Source organism: Myotis myotis, unplaced genomic scaffold (genome assembly GCF_014108235.1).
Source record: "Myotis myotis isolate mMyoMyo1 unplaced genomic scaffold, mMyoMyo1.p scaffold_m19_p_4, whole genome shotgun sequence".
NCBI lineage: Eukaryota > Metazoa > Chordata > Mammalia > Chiroptera > Vespertilionidae > Myotis > Myotis myotis.
In genome coordinates this window covers 92,268,897-92,287,534 of record NW_023416346.1, presented here as the reverse complement: position 1 = coordinate 92,287,534, position 18,638 = coordinate 92,268,897, and the positions used below count along the sequence as shown (strand labels likewise).

General features: G+C 44.1%; 1 protein-coding gene across 1 annotated transcript; it reads left to right on the top strand.

The window, feature by feature from the left end:
• The first annotated feature begins 348 nt into the window (after positions 1–348).
• LOC118654534 (potassium voltage-gated channel subfamily C member 1-like) lies at positions 349–5,018 on the top strand. Its single transcript, XM_036305899.1, has 4 exons — positions 349–818; positions 1,096–1,319; positions 1,906–2,439; positions 2,678–5,018. The coding sequence occupies exons 1-4, from the start codon at positions 683–685 to the stop codon at positions 3,497–3,499; spliced, it is 1,716 nt and encodes a 571-aa protein (XP_036161792.1). The 5' UTR covers positions 349–682; the 3' UTR covers positions 3,500–5,018.
• The last annotated feature ends 13,620 nt before the right edge of the window (positions 5,019–18,638 follow it).

Here is an 18,638-nt window from a genome sequence, read left to right as displayed (position 1 = left end):
GCTGCTTGTTTCCCTGCCCCTGTCCTTCTCCGATTCCTACTCCCATCCTTGGCACCAAGGCCTCTGGAGAAAAGGGAAGAAAAATGAGTGCGGCAGCAGGGGGGGGGGGGCGGCGGAGGGGCGGCAGGGAGAAAGAAAAAGAAAAAAATGAGTGGGTAGAAACAGCTAGATACAGCCAAGAGCACATCTGGCCTCCCAAGCTATCTTCCTCACTTCCCCCTCCCCCACTCCCCTTCCTCCTTTTCAGGCTTCTGATGAGAGGATTGTAGAGGAGCTGGGGGGAAGGTGGGGAATTAGAGTGGGGATGGGCGGGGGGGAAAGTTGTTCGAAATATTAACTGGTCCTGTGATGTGGCTTCTTGGCTGGAGCCTGACTACCTAACTTCCTGTTTTTCTTCCAGCTGCCTCCTCCCCTCCCTCTGCTCTGGGCTGGAACTAAGCTGGGGGAGGAAGGAGGAGCAGCAAAGTTGGCCAGGGTCTCTTGTCTGATTCCCTACAGGCTGGGGGCCAGGAAGCCCTTCCTAAACAAGCAGGCAGGAACACATATAGCCCTGAATCGGATTGTTGCCTCTCAGCCCTTGCTCCTCTGGCCACAGCAGGAACGGGAGGCTCCTGGAAAGCCCCAGCTCCTTGCCAGCTCTTCCATGAGCACACCCTGGTCCTGAGGCCTCTGAGATCTCTCCATGCAGGAGCAGTCAAGAACTCCGGAGGCAGCAGCAATGCTGGCCACACCACCCACCCCACCGTCTCCAGCCCCCCTGCCCAGCCAGCCGCTGGTCCCTTCACTGCCAGTGTTCGTGGATCATGCAAAACAACCAAGTGAGTAAGGAAGGACTGACTGAGAGGTGAAAGGAATGGGAGGTGGGTGTGTGAGGTGTGATGTTCTCAGACTGGAGGTGGCTGCCTGTGCCCTCATCCTTTTTTGCACTCAGGGACAAACATGGGAGGCCCCAACAGGCTGCTGGTTAGGGGGTATGGGACACTGAAATGTTGATCTGGGTAGGTGTTTTGACCACCCTGGTTTGCCTTTCTGTGCTCCTACCACCCTCTCTCTCTCCTCTGCCCCCACTCTCTTCTTGCCCCTTTTTGTTCCCAGGCAAGGAGCTCATTAAGCCCAAAGCAATTTTAGGGCGCCCAGTAGAGAGACCAACGGATGCTGCTGCTGCTGCTGCTGCTGCTGCTGCTGCTGCTGCTGCTGCTGGTACTGCTGGTGCTTTTGGTGCTGTTGGTGCTGTTGGTGCAGTTGATGCAGTTGCTGCTGCTGCTGAGTGCCCAGGACCAGGTGCCAGGGAAGTCGGAGTCAAAAATCATCGTTGTCAGGTCTGCCGACCCCCCAGCCAGTTTCTGAAGTCAGGCACTTCCTACTCCTTGTGGAGGCAAAGGGATCTCTAAGGCCCTCCAGCTTCCTCTGTCACTCCCATCTTCACTCCATTTCCTGCACTTAGCCTCCCTTGGCAGCTTCTCTTTTCACCCTCCCCCATCTCTCCCCCACCCCAAGTTTTCAAAGTGTTAGAGGATTAAGAGACGTCCCTGTCCCCATCTTGACCATTTAGTCTGTCATTGCCTGTCTGTGACTCCTCTGCTGTATACCATGGCACAATTGTTCTCTCAGAGTCACCAGGCATCTCCTAAGAGCCCCTGAAAGACATCTGTATCCAGGTTAGGCTGTTTTTTTCTCCTGGAATTGCTGGGCCCAGGAGAGACTCTGGCTAGTCACTGTGACTACACCTGAGAGTTGGCTGTCCTCCTGATTCTCGAAGACCTAGGAGGAAGACACACCTCTAACTCCTAGCCTAGGGTAGCCTCCCTTGGGTATCTGGGCTGCCACATCACTTCTGTGGTCCTCAGTTCTCTCCCTGCCCTGGCTAAGCCTTGTCCTAACCCCTGTCATCCCTCCTCTTGCCAGCGGATCCGAGCCAGCCGAGAAGCAGGCTCACAGTTTGCCATGGAGGGCTTGGATGATAAACTGATCCTGAACGTGGGGGGCATGCGCCATGAGACCTACATCAGCACTGTGCGGGCCTTTCCAGGCACCCGTCTCTACAAGCTGACCGAGCCACCCCCACCTGGCACCCCAGCTGCTCAGGGTCCACCAGTTCGAGAGTTTTTCTTTGACCGAAATCCTGAACTCTTTGGCTACGTGCTGGGTTACTACCGTACTCGGCAGCTGCACTGCCCTGCCAACATTTGTCGGGATGTCCTAGAGGAGGAGTTGGCTTACTGGGGCCTGGCAGAAGCACCGCTGGCACCTTGCTGCTGGCTCAAGCTGAGTGGCAAGGAGACCCAAACCCAGGACTTTCTGTCTTGGGAGGTCTGTGAGAATGCCCACATGGATGAACGCCTTTTGCTGAACCCCATTGGAGGCCAGGGACTGCGGAATGCTTGGAAGCCATGGCTCTGGGTGCTTCTTGACCAACCCCAATCTTCCTTAGGGGCCAAGGTAACTTATTAACAGTGTTGTAATGCCATGTTAAACACTCTTACTCCCAAAGGGCCCTGCCAAGATGCCACAATGGCCACACACTTGGCACAGTGCTTGGGCCCTGAACCTACAAACACCCAGGACAATTTGAGGGGATTCCTAAAAAGGGGAGGCAAAGAAGGGTGGGTGGGGTCCAGTTAGAGAAATGGGGATGACTGTAAATGGGGGTACTTCTGACATGCCTCTTTTCCCCCAGTGCCTTTCCCTGATCTCCACACTCTTTGCCGTGTGTGCTCTGGTCATCTTCTTCCAGGAGACGGAGGTCCAGCTGGATTACTTCTCTGCCAACTTCACTCCTATGGGACATGGGGTAGGGGTTGGGGGAAACCATCAGCAGCAGCAGAACAATGGTCTTGTTTACCGCCGTGCTCCCCACCTACTCTACCTGGAACTGCTCTGTGCCCTTTGGTTTGGAACTGAGCTCTTTGCCCGGGCCATTTCCTGCCCTGATAAGGTGCGCTTCCTGTGTAGCCCTCTCAATCTAGCTGATATTTTCTGCCTTTTCCCTGTGGTGGTGGAATTGGTGGTGGGTGACAAGGCTGAACAGCAACCCCGTCTCAGCCTAACACTTGGGGCCATTCGTTCTCTCTATGTCCTGAAGCTGGTTCGTCTCCTGGGCTTCCTTGAAAAGTCCCTGGCCATGAGAGTCCTGGTTCACACCCTTCATTCTTCTTGGAAGGAGGTGTGTGCTTTTCTCCTGATTTGGGTAGCTGAGATCTTATTCTTTGGCTTTCTCTTCCTCTATGGGGAGCTCTTGGGCATGTCCACCCCAGGTCAGGGTGAGCCCCATTTTGGAGACATCTTTACATGTCTCTGGTGGACTGTCATAACTCTTACCACTGTTGGCTATGGAGACGTCTATCCCCTCTCTTCTCTGGGCCAGCTCACTGCTGCTGTCACAGCCACGATGGGCATGTGCACTGGTGTCTTGCTGGTGCCTGTGCTCCTTGTCCGTTTCCAACGCTATTACGCTGTAGCTCTGGCCCACCAGAAACTGAGGCCTAATGGCATCCTGTAATGGGCCCACTGGTCAAGAGGGGTGGACTCCACCATCGCTACCTTCCTCTGGCCGGTTTTTGGTTACAAGATAAGGATTCCTAAACCTGGATTTGGCAAAGAATCCTTCAAGAGAAGTCCCAGGTCATGGCAATCTTTGCTAGTCAGTATTAGCTAACATTAGCTTGAAGGGTAGACTCCCCATTATCAGGTGGGCATCCTGAAGGAAGGGGCTTAGGGGCAAGGCCGGCTAGGCCTCAGCTTCCCCCTGTCCCACCTTAGGCCTTTCTCTTAATCCCGAAGTGACCAGGAATTATAGATGATAGTTCTTCCTGGATTGGTGCTATAACCCTCTCTCACCCAGTTCCCCACTCCCATCCCTTTCTCCCTTTCTCCCTTCCCCCCAACTAGACCATAGTTTAGATGGGGGACTTTTGAATGATAATAGTAATAAGATATTAACATCAGTCTCCTATGGATATCAATGGTGATTGGCTGTGGGTGTTAATAGCAACTGTCAGTGGATATCTGACAGCAACTGGTTATGAGTATTGATGGCAATCAGTATCAGCAGTGCCCAGGCATAGCCAGATTATAGCATTGATCCCCATACTGGCTATGGGACAAATGCTCCTTAGAGCCATAAGGAGGCCTTTGGAGCTTCTCATAAACTCCGAACAGATGTGGATCAGCCAGGTCTGAACCCAGGAAAGCACTCTAACTCCATGGCCTCCTCATTATCCCATTATATTTTTCCCCACTCCTTCCCTCTTTTCCCATCTCAGTGATATTTTTTCATAGTATTTTAGATATAGTATTAACCATCATTAACCACAATATATTAGTCAATATTAACCATGCTATCTCAGATACAATAACAATATGTAGTCACTAATAGACATGAAATATTATTGCTGCACATTGCATAAGTGGGATCGAGGAAATTGAATTTGTTGGCAACAAAAGGAAAGTATTTCCACTTACAGATTTTTTAAAATATATTTTTGGATATACTCATTTACAATTCTTTTTAAAATTTCCAAACACTTTTCAGTACCCACAATGGGTCTTCCTCCAACCCTTGCTGCTATTGATTATTCCCTCCTTTCCACCTCATGTCCTCCTTTTTCTACTACCTGTATGCTTTTTACTCCTGGCTTTTCTTGTGGTGCCAACAACCACGTTCCTCTCCTGAAACTGGCTTCCAGGAGGGAGAGAAAGGACCTCCTCAGGTCTGACTTCAAGCTTCTGGGGTGTCTGAGGAAGTGCTCCAGGCACCTGAGCTGAGCAGTGAGGTTTAATTGAACTCTCTCTGTTGCTGAAGCTGTGAGCATAATTCTGTTTACAAAACTTTTAAATAAAATATCCTTTGAACTCTTCATTCCAGGGTTTATCTGTGATTTTGGGGGTAGAAGCTTATGGACATGAGCAGGGATAGGGTTGGTGTAATAAACTAATGACAAGATGTGTGGGCAAATTATTTGATAGGATAAAAACAACTTGCTATCTTTATTGTATCTGTTCCTCAGAATAAACTATTATTACACACCTTGATGAGAGAATAACTTTTTGTTTTTGGTGGGAACAAGGTGGGGTGGGGAAGGGGTCAGGTCCAGAAATTGAGGAAGTAAAATAAAAGACTTGCTGTCCCGTTTAGGGCATGATAGTGGAAAACTTGGGCACTTATCGGAAGTAGGAGCTTGTGTGGGGAGAAATTTCCATTTAAGAAACACTGAAAGAAGCCCAACAGGTGTGTCTTGGTGGTTTAGTGTTGACCTATGAACCAGGAGGTCACGGTTTGATTCCTGGTCAGGGCACATGCCCAGGTTGCAGGCTCAGTCCCCAGTAAGGGGCATGCAGGGGGTGATTGATAAATGATTCTCTCTCATCATTGATGTTTCTCTCTTCCTCTCCCTCTCTCTGCCTCTCAGAAATCAATAAAAACATATTTTAAAAAATAAGCCTGTAAGTAGAACTAGAAGGGATAATAGGGAAAGTGTTCTATTAAAAAAACAAACAAACAAAAAAAAAAAACAGGTAGAATGAATGTCAGGGCTGGGAAAAGCCTGGGAACTCATCAAGTCCAACCCCATTTTGTTTCAGGTAGGGAAACTAAGGCCCAGAGAAAGGCTGGGACTAGGCCTTGGTTACACAGTGAATCAGGAGCAGAACTAGAACTGCAACCATCTTTGTCACACAATAAGGAACAGTTTTTCCCTTTGCATATGGGTTGGATGGTCAGACATTTTAACCCAAGAAGAGGAGAAGGGATAGGGGAGTATAGATTTTCATGACCTGACTAGTCCTTCTATAATGAATCATTATGGAATGACAGTGATGAAAGGCTTAGTATATGCCTATTTATGTAACAAAACCCTATATTTACATCTCTCCTAAGCCTCTAGCACATAATGCTCTGCAAGAATGAGTCCACAGATTATACCAAATTTAGTGATACTCCAAGACTGAATTAACAAATCCCCTAGACTTTAGGACCTTTCCTGAATGCTGAGTTTTCCCCAGTATTTAATCTCCTCATGATTTAGGTTATCATTTCTATACTAAGGTTATCCTAGGTCTTTTGGCCAGGCATGAACTGCTTCTACTCTGAGGAGAGTAGGGAGTAGATGAGGATGCTGAAAAACACTTTAATTTGAGTAGCTTCTTCCATATCTTATGAAGAGTTCTTTGCCTCACATGTTAAAACTTCTCAGCCATGCAAATAACTCATTCTCATACTCACCTTCAGAGCACAATCACACTCCATCTTCAAACATTCATGCACATCCCCTCAAATGTGTAGGCAAATTATTCAATAAAGTAAAAAAGATTCTTTTACTTACTTTACCTGTGGCAGAGACCCCACTGACCATGAGCTCTATATAGGCCTGGGAAGTCCCTTGTTACTTACTGATGACTAGGAAGGAAAGTGCAATATCCCAGTATACACTACTATCTGGACCCCTCTTATTAGGACAGGGCCGGGAAATCTGTGTGCCAATTCTAGTCTATGTGTCTGGCCCTATCTGGTGAAACATCCAGTTGTCCCTCTGTGTTCCACTCTTGCCTCAGGTCTTCAGCAGTTGCCTCAGCAACTACTGTCTAGTTGGGCCTGCACTTTCAGGTCAGACCTATAGAGGGCAACCACTGCTAGTTTATGAGAAATTATTCTGGGTGTGGCTTCCCCTCCCTTCACTTCCTTTTTCAGTGCCTGTAAAATTCTAGAACCAGAGGCTGTTAGAATCAGAGAGTGTGTTTAAATAACTCAAAGTTGGATTCCCTCATGACACAGATAGGGAAATTGAGGCCCAGAAAAAGGAAGAGACCAGTCTAAACTCAGACAATGATTTATTCAGTGGTGTTAGAGCTAGAAGTCAGATTTCCTGAATCTCCGTCCAAAACTCTTGAAACACAGTGCTAAGCATCTAATGCAAATACCTCATTTTATAGTAGCAGAAACTGAGGCCCAGGACAAAACTTGTCTAAGGTCATACAGTTGTGACAGAGCTAGGACTCAAACCCAAGTATTCTAAATCTGGGAGTCCTGAAAGATAATGTTAGGCATCTAAATCATTCTGTATATTGAAGATGTAACGGGCTCAGAGAGGGAATGCAATTTGCCTGAAGTTGCAGAGTAAATTCGTTACAATCAGAAATAGAGCCCAAGGCTGAATATAAAACTGGGACTGAAAAAAATTTTAGGATTCTAACTTCCCATCTCTAAGAAACCCCAATAGCTTGAGGACTTGGTATCTCAGAATTAAATAGCAGAGGAGGGTTGAAGTCCTTGCTAAAGCTGGCTGTTTAGCTCTAAGGAGGCTGGAATTTGGGGCACTGTGTGTGTGTGTGTGTGTGTGTGTGTGTGTGTGTGTGTGTAGGAGGTGGCTCTGTGCACTCCTGTTCTGGCCTCCCTTCACAGAAATAAAAACTCAACAAAAGGCTCACCTCATTTCTCCCCTTTCAAATCCTCTGGCTTTGAGAGTGAGAGGATGACTCACTGGGTGCCCACAGTCGCTGAGAACATAATTGCTAGCTGGGACATCACCATAGCACCCAGCCATCACATTTGCAGAAGGCTGCCTTGTTTTTGTCAAAGCTCTTTCCTATCCTTTATTTTAATTGAAACTGATCCAAGCTCCAGGGAGCCAGATGAAGCATATATCATTAATACTTTTACAAAGAAGAAACGGATTTATGGGTGTTGGTGATGCGGGGACTCTTGACTGAGCAAGTTAACAACACACTAAGATTAAATCCCTTCATCCTTTGATTTCAAGGCTTCTGGAGTGTGGCATATAAATACCCAGAACCCCAGAGAAAGCATCAGTGTCCCTCAAGTGACCTGATGGAGGCTCTCTCCCTCATTTATTCATCATTGAGCTGCATCGAGACACTCTATTGGACTTCCATTGGAGACAAAGGAGACCTGAATCCTGTCCTTGAGTGTTCTCAATCTGGATATCTATGGAGTCTCCAACTCACCCATCAGTAATCCTCAGTCTTCTCTTCTCCTAGAAAAATGCTCATGAAAAGTTCCTTTCAACTGATGGTGCTGAGTTTTATAGTCTTTTCAGAGCACTTTATTATGAGTCAAGAGACCAGCATTCTAGTTCCAGTTTTTCCATAACTTGACTGTGTAATGGTGAGCCATTCCTTTCCTGTCTGTGAGCCTGTTTTCACATCTGTAAAATGATGAGTCAGAGGAGTTGAAAAAATGAGTATATGGTGGTTAAGAATCTCTGGCTCAGATCATCTAGGAAATGGAGAACCTTTGTGATCTGTGAGCAATGTCCTCTCTTTGGGTGAAAAGCTGGAGGGTAGGAACCAGTTGGCCTTGTTATGAGATCCTTCATCCTGCTGCCTTCCTCCTTAGCTCTGCGAGCCCTTTCTGAGGGGAGAGGAGAGGGATGGTTGATCTTCCCGAGACCCTCAGAGGAATATCATTTCTACCTCTACTCAACAACAACACTTAGAAAGCACTGGAGCTATTTTGGGTTGGAAGCTATTCAGCCAGATTCACACTCTAGGGCTGGGGTGGGGCAGAGAGAGTGAGATAGAATCAGAGGCAGAGAGATGTAGAAGAGAGAGAGGTTGAAAGGAAAAGGAAGAGAGACAGACTAGGAGAGACAGGAAGAGACAGAAAGACAGACAGAGAGACAGAAGAGAGAAGGAAACAAAGAAAGAGGAGAGAGAGAGAGAGAGAGAGAGAGAGAGAGAGAGAGAGAGAGAGAATGATAATGATAGTGGAAATACTTACCAGATGTATCATGGGAATAGCTGCATAAAACCTTTCATCTTACAATAATAAAATCCAGAACTGGAAGGATCCTTGAAAAAATCAAGGCCAGAAAGGGGTTGAGACTTGCTCATAGTCACACAAAAGCTAGTGGCAGTGCCAGGACTCAAGTTCATGACTAGAATGAGATAGCTCAAAAGAGGCTGGCTTGAGACTTCAGAGGCCTGGGATTTGTAAGTCTGTCTTTGCAGGACTATGACCAATGCAGTAACACAAGAAGAGTGCCAGCCCATTGCCCCAGAGGAGGCACTAGCATCAGAAGTTTCATTTTATCCTCCATCAACTCTCCTTTGTGCACCAAGACACACACACCTGTGAAGGCTGAATGGTGTAAGTTCAGTTCTCTAATATAGTGCTTTTAATAGATTAGAGGCAGGCTTCATGGAGGAGGTAACTTTAGGGTTGGGCCTTGAAGGATAAGAACATTAAAATTTTTTAAATGTTAAAGATGTAGTCATCCTTCTAAAGAAATTCAAACAACCTAGTTAAATTTAAAGTGGGTAGGAAATTGATAGGTGGAAAGGGAGTGGTTCTAGCTCAAGGGAATAGCACAGGGTGCAGGAAAGCATAGGGTGGGCATGGGTAGGGAGAGGGCAGAGGACATAAACAGGGGCAAGGAGCCCCTGGTATTATTTACCCCATGAATGCCAGGTATCTGGGTTGGCTTGTGATGACAGTGGAAAGGAAAGAAAGGATTTTGAGCAGGGACAAAGCAAGAACAGCGCTGAGCTCTAGAATGTTTCCCTCTAGCAGGCAGCCTCATGGAAGATGGATTAGTGAAAAGATACTGACATCAGGAAGCCCTGATCAATACTTTTTGCTATAGTCCAGACAACAAATAGGTAACAGGAGTCTGATGTGGTGAAGTGGGAGTGGGTATGGATGTAGTGGAGTGCAGGGTGGTTTTCTAAAGCTTCTATAGAAAACCATACACTATAGTATTTGAATTAGGACAATTGGGAGGAGGTAGGAGAAAGATGAGCAGGAAGTCAGAAAGTAGATGACCCCCTGCCCCAGAACTCCCAAATAAATAGCTGTCTTCTCTTCTGGTTGGAGTGTGTGTGTGTGTGTGTGTGTGTGTGTGTGTGTGTGTGTGTGTGTCTTCCATGTGTATATCAATGGCTCTTGAGTGTGTGTGTGTGTACTTTGTGTTTCTCAGTGTGTGTGTGCAGCCTCCTGCATCTGTGTATGGATCTAAATGCATCTATATTATCTCTGTGTGTTTTATCTATTCCATGCTGTGGTTAAATTGATTGGCTAACAGAATGACTTCACATTGCCTTGTGCATCTTTGGGTACAGGAATAGGCATATTTTCCCTAAATGTGTCTCTGAATTCTACTTGATTGGTTAATAGAGTTATTTCAAATTCCCTGTACTCCATGACACAGCTATGGCTGAAATCCAATTACTGCTGACTGCAGAAATTACCATAATGCATTTGGCTTGATTTTCCAGACAGTAATTTAGAACCCCACCACCTCTCCATGCAAATCTATCCAGCTAAATGAGACCAGAATTTGGAAATTCTTTTGCAAATGAAACTCTGTCCCAATAAGAGCTCTCTGCTGCCTTGTAAAGGGAATGGGAAGGAAGTTGCAGCCCTGAAGAAACTCAGGCCCCTTATTATGGTTTAATTCTGCCTAGAGACAGAGGTATGGGTTCCATACTGTCTTTAGGTCTCCTACAGAATTCAGGCCCTTCTCTTTCATTTTCTTTCCATTCCAATCTGTGAAATGGGGAGTGTTCTCACTATGCTTTCTTCTAATTCCCAGAAGCCACCAGCTCTACCAAGCACAGTAGGTTCTCAATAAATATTTGTTGCCTTTAATTGAATTATGGCTGTCTAAACCAAGGTCCAAAGAAAAAGAGGAATTTACCCAAGCTCTCAAAGAGAATTATAGCTTGACTTTTGGTTCTGAATTTCCCGTTAAAAGCTCTTGCAACTATATTATTCTGTCTCAATATAGCTCAGGTTCAGACCTCTAACAGTTGTGTGACTGGGACCAGTCCCTTTCTCCTCTCTGAGCCTCACTGCTCTCATCTACACCATGGAAAGATTAGGCCATTAGGTCTTGAAAGTGCCCTTACAGTGCTATTTCTAGGAATTTGTGACCAACACTGACAAAAATCTGTATGCTATTGGGTGGGGAGGAATCAGTTATAGCTTGTCTCGGACGCTATGTCATATACTCCTCCTCTTCTGACTCAAAATCTCTGTTAAAAGAAGTAAAATAACTTTTCCGGTTTGGGAAATCTTGCTCTGGCCCATAAGCCACTGTGCCTCTGGGAAGTGGGATGGCATGTCCAGCATGCAGCCTCCAATGCCTTATAGGGCTAGAAAGGCCTAACTGACTGGCTGGGCAGGTGGGGAATGGTTGGCTGGGAGAAATTCTCCAGTTCCGGAGGATCTAACCCTGAGGGCAACTGCCACTCAGCCTTGGGCATGTTGGCAGGCTGGGCTAAACAAGTGTGTTCTGGAAAGGCCAGGAATGATGTCATGGGACGCTTTGGGCTGCAACAACAGGAAACCACTGAGTGTTTACATTGGCTAGCAGAGCCCAGGCGGCCTGTTTTTTTTCTTCACTTCCTCAGTCTATCTGTTTCCTCTGATTCAAATACTATGAAGAGAGACTCACTGCCCAGGCCAGGGAAAGCGGAAGGGAGGCCCCCAGGAGAAACAGCCTCCTTCCCAGCCCAGAGGGCTAGATGATTGGTAGGAAAGGCCAGCTTTACTCTAGCTGGGGCATTGCCTAGGTCAAACCTTAGGGTAGGGAAAGAAAGGTAGTTAGGAGATGCTTTGAGCACTACAGTTTCATGGAAAGCAACTTTAGGATTCTCATTAAGACTGAAGTTCTAGACATAGCTGGTTTAGCTCCGTGGATAGAGCTTCGGCCTGCAGACTAAAGGGTTCTAGGTTCAAATCCAGTCAAGGGCACATGCCCAGTTTGTGGCCTCAATCCCCAGTTGGGGACATGCAGGAGGCAGCCGATCAATGATTCTCTCATCATTGATGTTTCTATCTCTCCCTCTCCCTTCCTCTCTGAAATCAATAAAAATATATTTAAAAAAACAAAAATACATGAAGTTCTAAACCTGAAAGCCATTTTGGTCTTCTCCTTAGATCAAATCAGTCACTAGGTATTATGAATGCAATGTATTTTAATCCTGTTAATCAACAATGGATTTTTGTGCAAAGTGTTGTATAGTACCATGTATGTGTTTGTATAGGTAGATAATATAGGCAGTAGTGGGATACAAAAATGAAAAAGATAGTTCTTACCCTCAAGAAATTGACAATAGAGTGATAAAGTGGCAGTGGGATGTCCTTCATCTGTTCTGTTGTCTTTATCTCCAAGGTTATTGCCTCAGTTCAGGACCCTCTTTATTTGCTACCTGTATAACAGTCTCTTAATGGGTTTCTATGTTTCCAGTCTTTCCCCCTCCAATGCCTCCTTCATACTTATACTGGAGTGACTGATCTACCTCTCCAGCCCCACTCTCTTCCATCAAGACTCCTAGGTAGCATTACAGGGTGGCTCAGAATGTGATCTCGGTGCCAAGCAGAATTGGGTTTGAATGCCTACCTTAGCACTCACTATTGGCTGTCTGAAAGTGGGCAGTGGCTTTGCCTTCCCAAATCCCTACTTCTCTAGCTTCACTTTTGTTTTAATTGGCGAAATGAGGATAATGACTATCTTATAGGGCTGTTGAGAACATTAAACGAAATAATGTATGTATGGTGCCCAGTGCAGAGTTAGCAGTTGAAAAATGGCAGCTCTAATAACTATCCTTCAGATGTGCCATGTCCTTTTCTATTTATCTTCTTATTTCCATCTGTAATAGGAGCTTTTCCCTTAAAGAGTACTGCAACTGGTAGGGCAGAGACATAATCGAGAGCTGTGCAATCACCCTACTGAGGCAAGTGAGGGGAAACAATGTACCCAAGGTTGCACAAAAATGAATTCCAGAGTTATGGCTAGAACCACAACTACAACTAGAAGGAAGATTCTCCAGAATCCTAGCCCAGTGATGGTTTCAGTGTACCATGTTGAAATCACATAACACCAACTGTTGAACCAAACCCTGAGCCCTGAAGATTTATCAACTGGTAATGTTATTTTTCTCTGAGTGACAGGGGGCAGGGAAATGTGTGCACACGTGCATCCACATGTATTAACTCATTTCATCTTTACAGAAATTCTTTAAGGTAAGTACTATCAGTAGGCTCATTTAATAGATTAAAAGATGGCCTATGTTATTTGGCTAAGGTCACACAGCTGTAAGTGACAGATCCAGGATATAAATCTAAGTAACCTGACTCTAAACTGATGAGCACTTGAAATGGGGTTTACTGTGACTAAGGAACTTACTTTTTAATGATTTTATTTTAATGAATCTAAAGTTAAAGTTTAATAGCCACTTGAACCTAGTGGCTACCATATTGGATAGAGAAGCTATGGGCTATATTGTTTCTCCAGACTCTAGGAAGATAAGAATCATATTTAATAAACTGTTGTGTCATGACAGTGCCCCACACAATGCACAACATATATATTATGTTCAAATTCAGCTAAGTTAGAAAGCTCTTGACATTTATGCAAGATGGGAGTCTACGCTATGGCAGTCACCATCAGTAAGGACAGAAGGGGATATACTTGAGAGATTGTTATCATCATCATCATCATCATTTTCATAGATAGCTAATAGGTAATAAATACTATGTGCTAGGCAACTGTTCTAAGTGTTCTACCTGGATACATTCATTTGATCCTCACAACAACCTTATGAAGTAGGCATAGATGCTATTATCGTCATTCCCATTTTGCAGGGGAAGGCACTGAGGCACAGAAAGTTTAAATGACTAGTAAATTTTAGACCCAGGATATAAATCAGAGGTTTCTGAAAGCTGGTTTCAGAATCCAATCTCTTAACCATTACTCTATACTGTGCATAAGTTAGCATCTGTGGGGCTCAGTGTTGTGTTAGTTGTGGCGGCTAAGAGCAATCAAAGATCAGTATGTGTTCCTTGGTCAGGGGACACTGGAGAAGAGGAACAGATACACAGGAAGCAATATGAAAACATTGCTTTGGTGCATGGTAGGGTTGTGGTACATGTGGGACTTCCAGGGTAAGCTACCAAGTAGATGGTTGACCATGTGAGTTTGGAGCTCAGAGGAGAGTACAGGGCTAGAGATAGAACTGTTGGAAGTAATCAGAATAATAATGGTAATTAAAGTCACAGAAATAGATTGTGATCTCCCGGGTACATGTGTGTTGTTAACAGAGGTCAGAAAACACTATGCATCAACATGAAGGAGAGATTCTCTGATGGTGGAATTTAATGTAGAATATATAGGCTCCTTTTGAAGATTGATGCAGATAAGCAAGAAGTAAAAGGAGCAAGGACTGAATCTTTTCCCCTATTGGGGAAACTTTCCTGGTTTCTCTCAAACCTGCTCTTCCCCAGTGGTCTCTAACTCAGACTATGGCTCCACCATCAACACAATTGGACAAACCCCAAACCTGGGGGTTATCTCTGACTTTTCCATCTCCATTGCCTCACATATATAATCTATTATCAAGGTCTAATGACTCTTTTTCCAAAATATATCCTGAACCTGACCTCTTTTCCCCATCTCCACCACCACTGCTCTGGTCTAAGCTAGGATACTTTTTGGCCTGTATGACTGAAGTAGCCTCTTTTCTGGTCTTCCTGTTTCCATCCTTTCCTCCTTATAGTCAATTTTCAACTCAACATCCAGAATGATAATATTAAAACAAAAGTTCATGTTTCTTTTCTGCTCATAATTAGCCCTGGGTCCCCCAGCATATTCAGGACTTAAAAAATTCTATTCAAGATGCCCTAGCTTCTCTTCTGTGCTTCAGACTAAAGTTTGACATCTCCATTTGGATGTGTCACTGGTAAACCAAAGACAACTAAAACAGAACTTTTGTTTCCTTCCACCCCAAACCTTGTTCCTCCATAATCTTTCCAGCAAAGAAAGATGACATCACTATATATCCAGGAGGCAAGTCAGAAACCTAAGAGTTGTCTTTGTTTCCTCTTTATCATCCCATAGCCATCCAGTCTATCAGCAAGTCTTGCTACACTCAGAATATATCTCTAATCTATCCACATCACTCTTCATTTATTTCCCACCAATCAGGTCATTATCTCTTACCTGTACAACTGCCCTAGCCTCCTAATAGGTCTCCCTGCTTCTACCCCTGACCTTTACAACCCATTCTATACTAGGAAGCGAGAAGATTTTTTGTAAAACATAGATCATGTAATTACCCTACTCAAACCCTATAAAGGCTTCTCATCACATGAGGACCATGAGCCAAATTCTTTATAATAGCCCATAAGGCTCTACATAATCAGTCCCCTGCTAGTCTCTCCAATCCCAATTCCTACTATTCATTTCCTTTCTCACCTCAATCCAGCCATGCTTATTTTTTTTATCTTTAAAGAGTCTCTTTGGTAGAGAGTTAGCTCTACCAAACTGTCCTTCCCTAAGGTTCAGTCTAAAGTTCATTGCTACATTTTCTCTTTGCTTGTCCCCTGATTCACTCCTTCAGTCTCAGATGGGCATTGGCTCTAAGAGATTCCCTCTAATCTCCCAAACTAAGAAATTCCTTTTGTATGCCACTCTTAAAGCACCCTTCCCTCTTTTTTTCCCCCACAGCATTCACCCCAAGTTCAATTATTAGAGTGATTATCAACTTAATGATTATATTTTAAGCTCCACAATGATAGATATTATCTGTCTTAGAACTCTATCTTGCATTTCTAACGTAGTGCCTGAAATATAGTATTCACTCACTTGCTTATTCATTCAAAACAGACAAAACCTTTGCTCTCATGGAGCTTACATTTTAGTGGGATACACAGTGAGTGGCAGGTATTATATTTGATATTTATTGGATCTGTGTTTTTGATCCTGTGTAGAACTGTATTACTGAGTTTACTTATTTATTCAACATACATCTATTGAGTATTTTCAGTGAATCAAGGACTCTTGCATCCTCTCATTTAATCCTGTGAAAGAGATACCACCATTAACCCCATATCTAGGGCAGAGTAACTGAGGTCAGAAAGATTTAGCAACTTGCCTTAAGTCACACAACTAATAAGGCATCAAATGCAGGCAGTTTAACCACAAAGCCTGCTAGCTTACTCATCACACCACAACACAATACTTTGACACATCACTTCTGGACCTAAAATGATACACAGAAACATCTGTATGACCCTAACCCTGAGAAAGACCTTGAGAAAATGCAGACACATAAAATGCTCTCAGCCTAGACCAGGCCCGATATGGCCCCTGTTGCACTCTCCATCTCTCATAGTGATAGTGTAGACATTATAATTAGTTTCTATTTGACAGATGGGAGAAAGAGAGTCAAAGGATCACGGAGAGAGTTACCTGAGCACACATTGGTAATAAAGAAAGACCCTGGTACCCAAGGGATCATGGAATAGGGCACTGGGGGTTACCTCTAGGAAGAGGGAGGACAGTGGTAGCTATAGAGCAAGTACTCAATTGTCATTCTAAATCTTGGGCTCCTGGAGAAAATCTGCCCCCATGCCTTTATATAAACCTTCTTCTCCCATTCCTCCCTACTCTGAGCAGAGTATGTGGAAGTTAGCAGGCAGAAGAGATGATTCTGTGGTTCACCCTTTCCCACCATAAAAGCATGTGCAGGGGAAAGACTGCAACACTGAAATGGGGCCAAAGTGCAAAGACAGGGAGAAGTAGACTTAGTTCTACCAAACTGGCCTTCCCTGAGATCCATGGCAGAGCTTTTTTTGCACACCCACCTTCTGCTAAATGACTGCAAATGCCACAGGATAGAGGAGACAGACAAAGGAAAGGAGATGAAATCGGCAATTCCTGGGTATGGCCTGGGCTGGGCTTGTCAGTGATAATAAGACTGTGTGTAGTGTTTGTATGTGGGTGAAATGAAGACAACGTGGCATAGAATAAGAGCAGGTCAGGGAGGGGAGTAGATATGGAGTGGAATGTGGCAGAATGAGTGAAGAATCTCAGATTAGATTTGTTGCCAGAACATTGTTACTATGTATTTCTGAGAAGCATGTTCATACAGGGGTGGGTGAGTAGGAAATGGGTAGGAGGCATAGCTTATCATATTCACAGTCTGTGCAGGCACATGTGTATGTGTGTGAAGTCAGGGGAGGAGGAGTTGTGTCATTGTCTTTGTAATCTGTCTAGATGTGCATGTCAGTTTCTGTGTGATATTCAAGGAATATAGACAATATGTCTGAGGGAGATGTTATAGGTAAGGTGTGCAAGAGAAACATGGAGTGAATTGTGCAATGTGTGGGTTATCTTTTTTATTACATTTATTGGGGTGACATTGGTTAACAAGATTATATATGTTTGTTTTTCTTGTTTGATAATTTGTTGCTTTCAGTTTTATATTACACATGTGAGTGAAATCATATGGTTCTTAACTTTTTCTGTCTGACTTATTTAGGTTAGCATGATATTCTAAAGATCCATTCATGTTGTCGTAAATGGCAGTATTTTATATTTTCTTATAGCTGGGTAGTATTCCATTGTATATATGTACCATGTCTTTTTTATGCAATCATATATTGAAGGAAACTTTGGTTGTTTCCATGTCTTGGACACTGTGAATAATTCTGCAATGAACATAGGAATGCATATGCCTTTGTGAATAAATATTTTCAAATTTTTGGGCATAACTTTTGAGATTGACTTTTAAAATTCAGCATAATTCTTTTGGGGTCCATCTAAACTGTTGTATTAATACTTTATTCCATTTTCATTTCAGAGTACTAGTCCATCCTATGATATGCCCCATTTTGTTTAACCATTCACCCATTGAAGGACATTTGAATAGTTTCTGGTTTGGGGCTATTATGAATAAAACTATTATTAACATTCATGTACAGGTTTTTGTGTGGGCAGAAATTTTCATTTGTCTGGGATAAATGCACAAGAGTTCAATTGGTGGGTTATATGGTAGTTGCATTGTTAGTTTAACAAAAAACTGCCCAACATTCTGAGAGCTATGCCTTTTTGCATTGCCACCAGCAATGTGTATATGAGTGATTCAGTTTCTTCATATCATTATCAGCATTTGGTGTTGTACTGTATTTTATTGTATACATTCTGGGGTTAATAGTGATATCTCATTGTATGACCTGAGCTATTTTATAGTGTCCACCTTAATGGGGTTCATGTGAGAGAGTTCATGTGTGTAAAGTGTCTTGTATCTTACCTAATAATAGAAAAACATGTAAATTAACCATCCCTCTGCTACACTCACCAGCCAATCAGGAGAGTATGCAAATTAACCCAAAAAGATGGTGGTTAATTTGCATATGTAGGGGCAAAGCGGCAGAGCGAAGACTGAAGGCTCCAGCCAGAGCGAAGGCCTGGGTCCCGAGTGCTGGAGGAAAACCGGTGCCGGCAGCCAGGGGAAGGGAAGGCCTATTGCACGAATCTCTTCATGCAACAGGCCTCTAGTAGTTAGATAAATGTCAGCTATAATTATTATTACAAAAAATGGAGATAATATGCTCTTCATTCTCATAATATTCATTATCTTATGGAAGACAAAGACATGGAAACAAATAATGTCAATCTAGGCTGCTAAATGGAGGAGGCATGAACCAGAAATGATGGGATCCCATACGGGGGATGGAGAATGACCAGGGAAGATTTCCCAAGGAAAGTAATCTTTAGCTAAGCCTACAAGAATAAGTTGCTTTAATTAATCAACTTAGGGAAGGGTGCCATGGATACATTTTAGGCAGAGAGTACATACATATAGGGTGTGGTGGCCAGCTATAATATGACTATAGG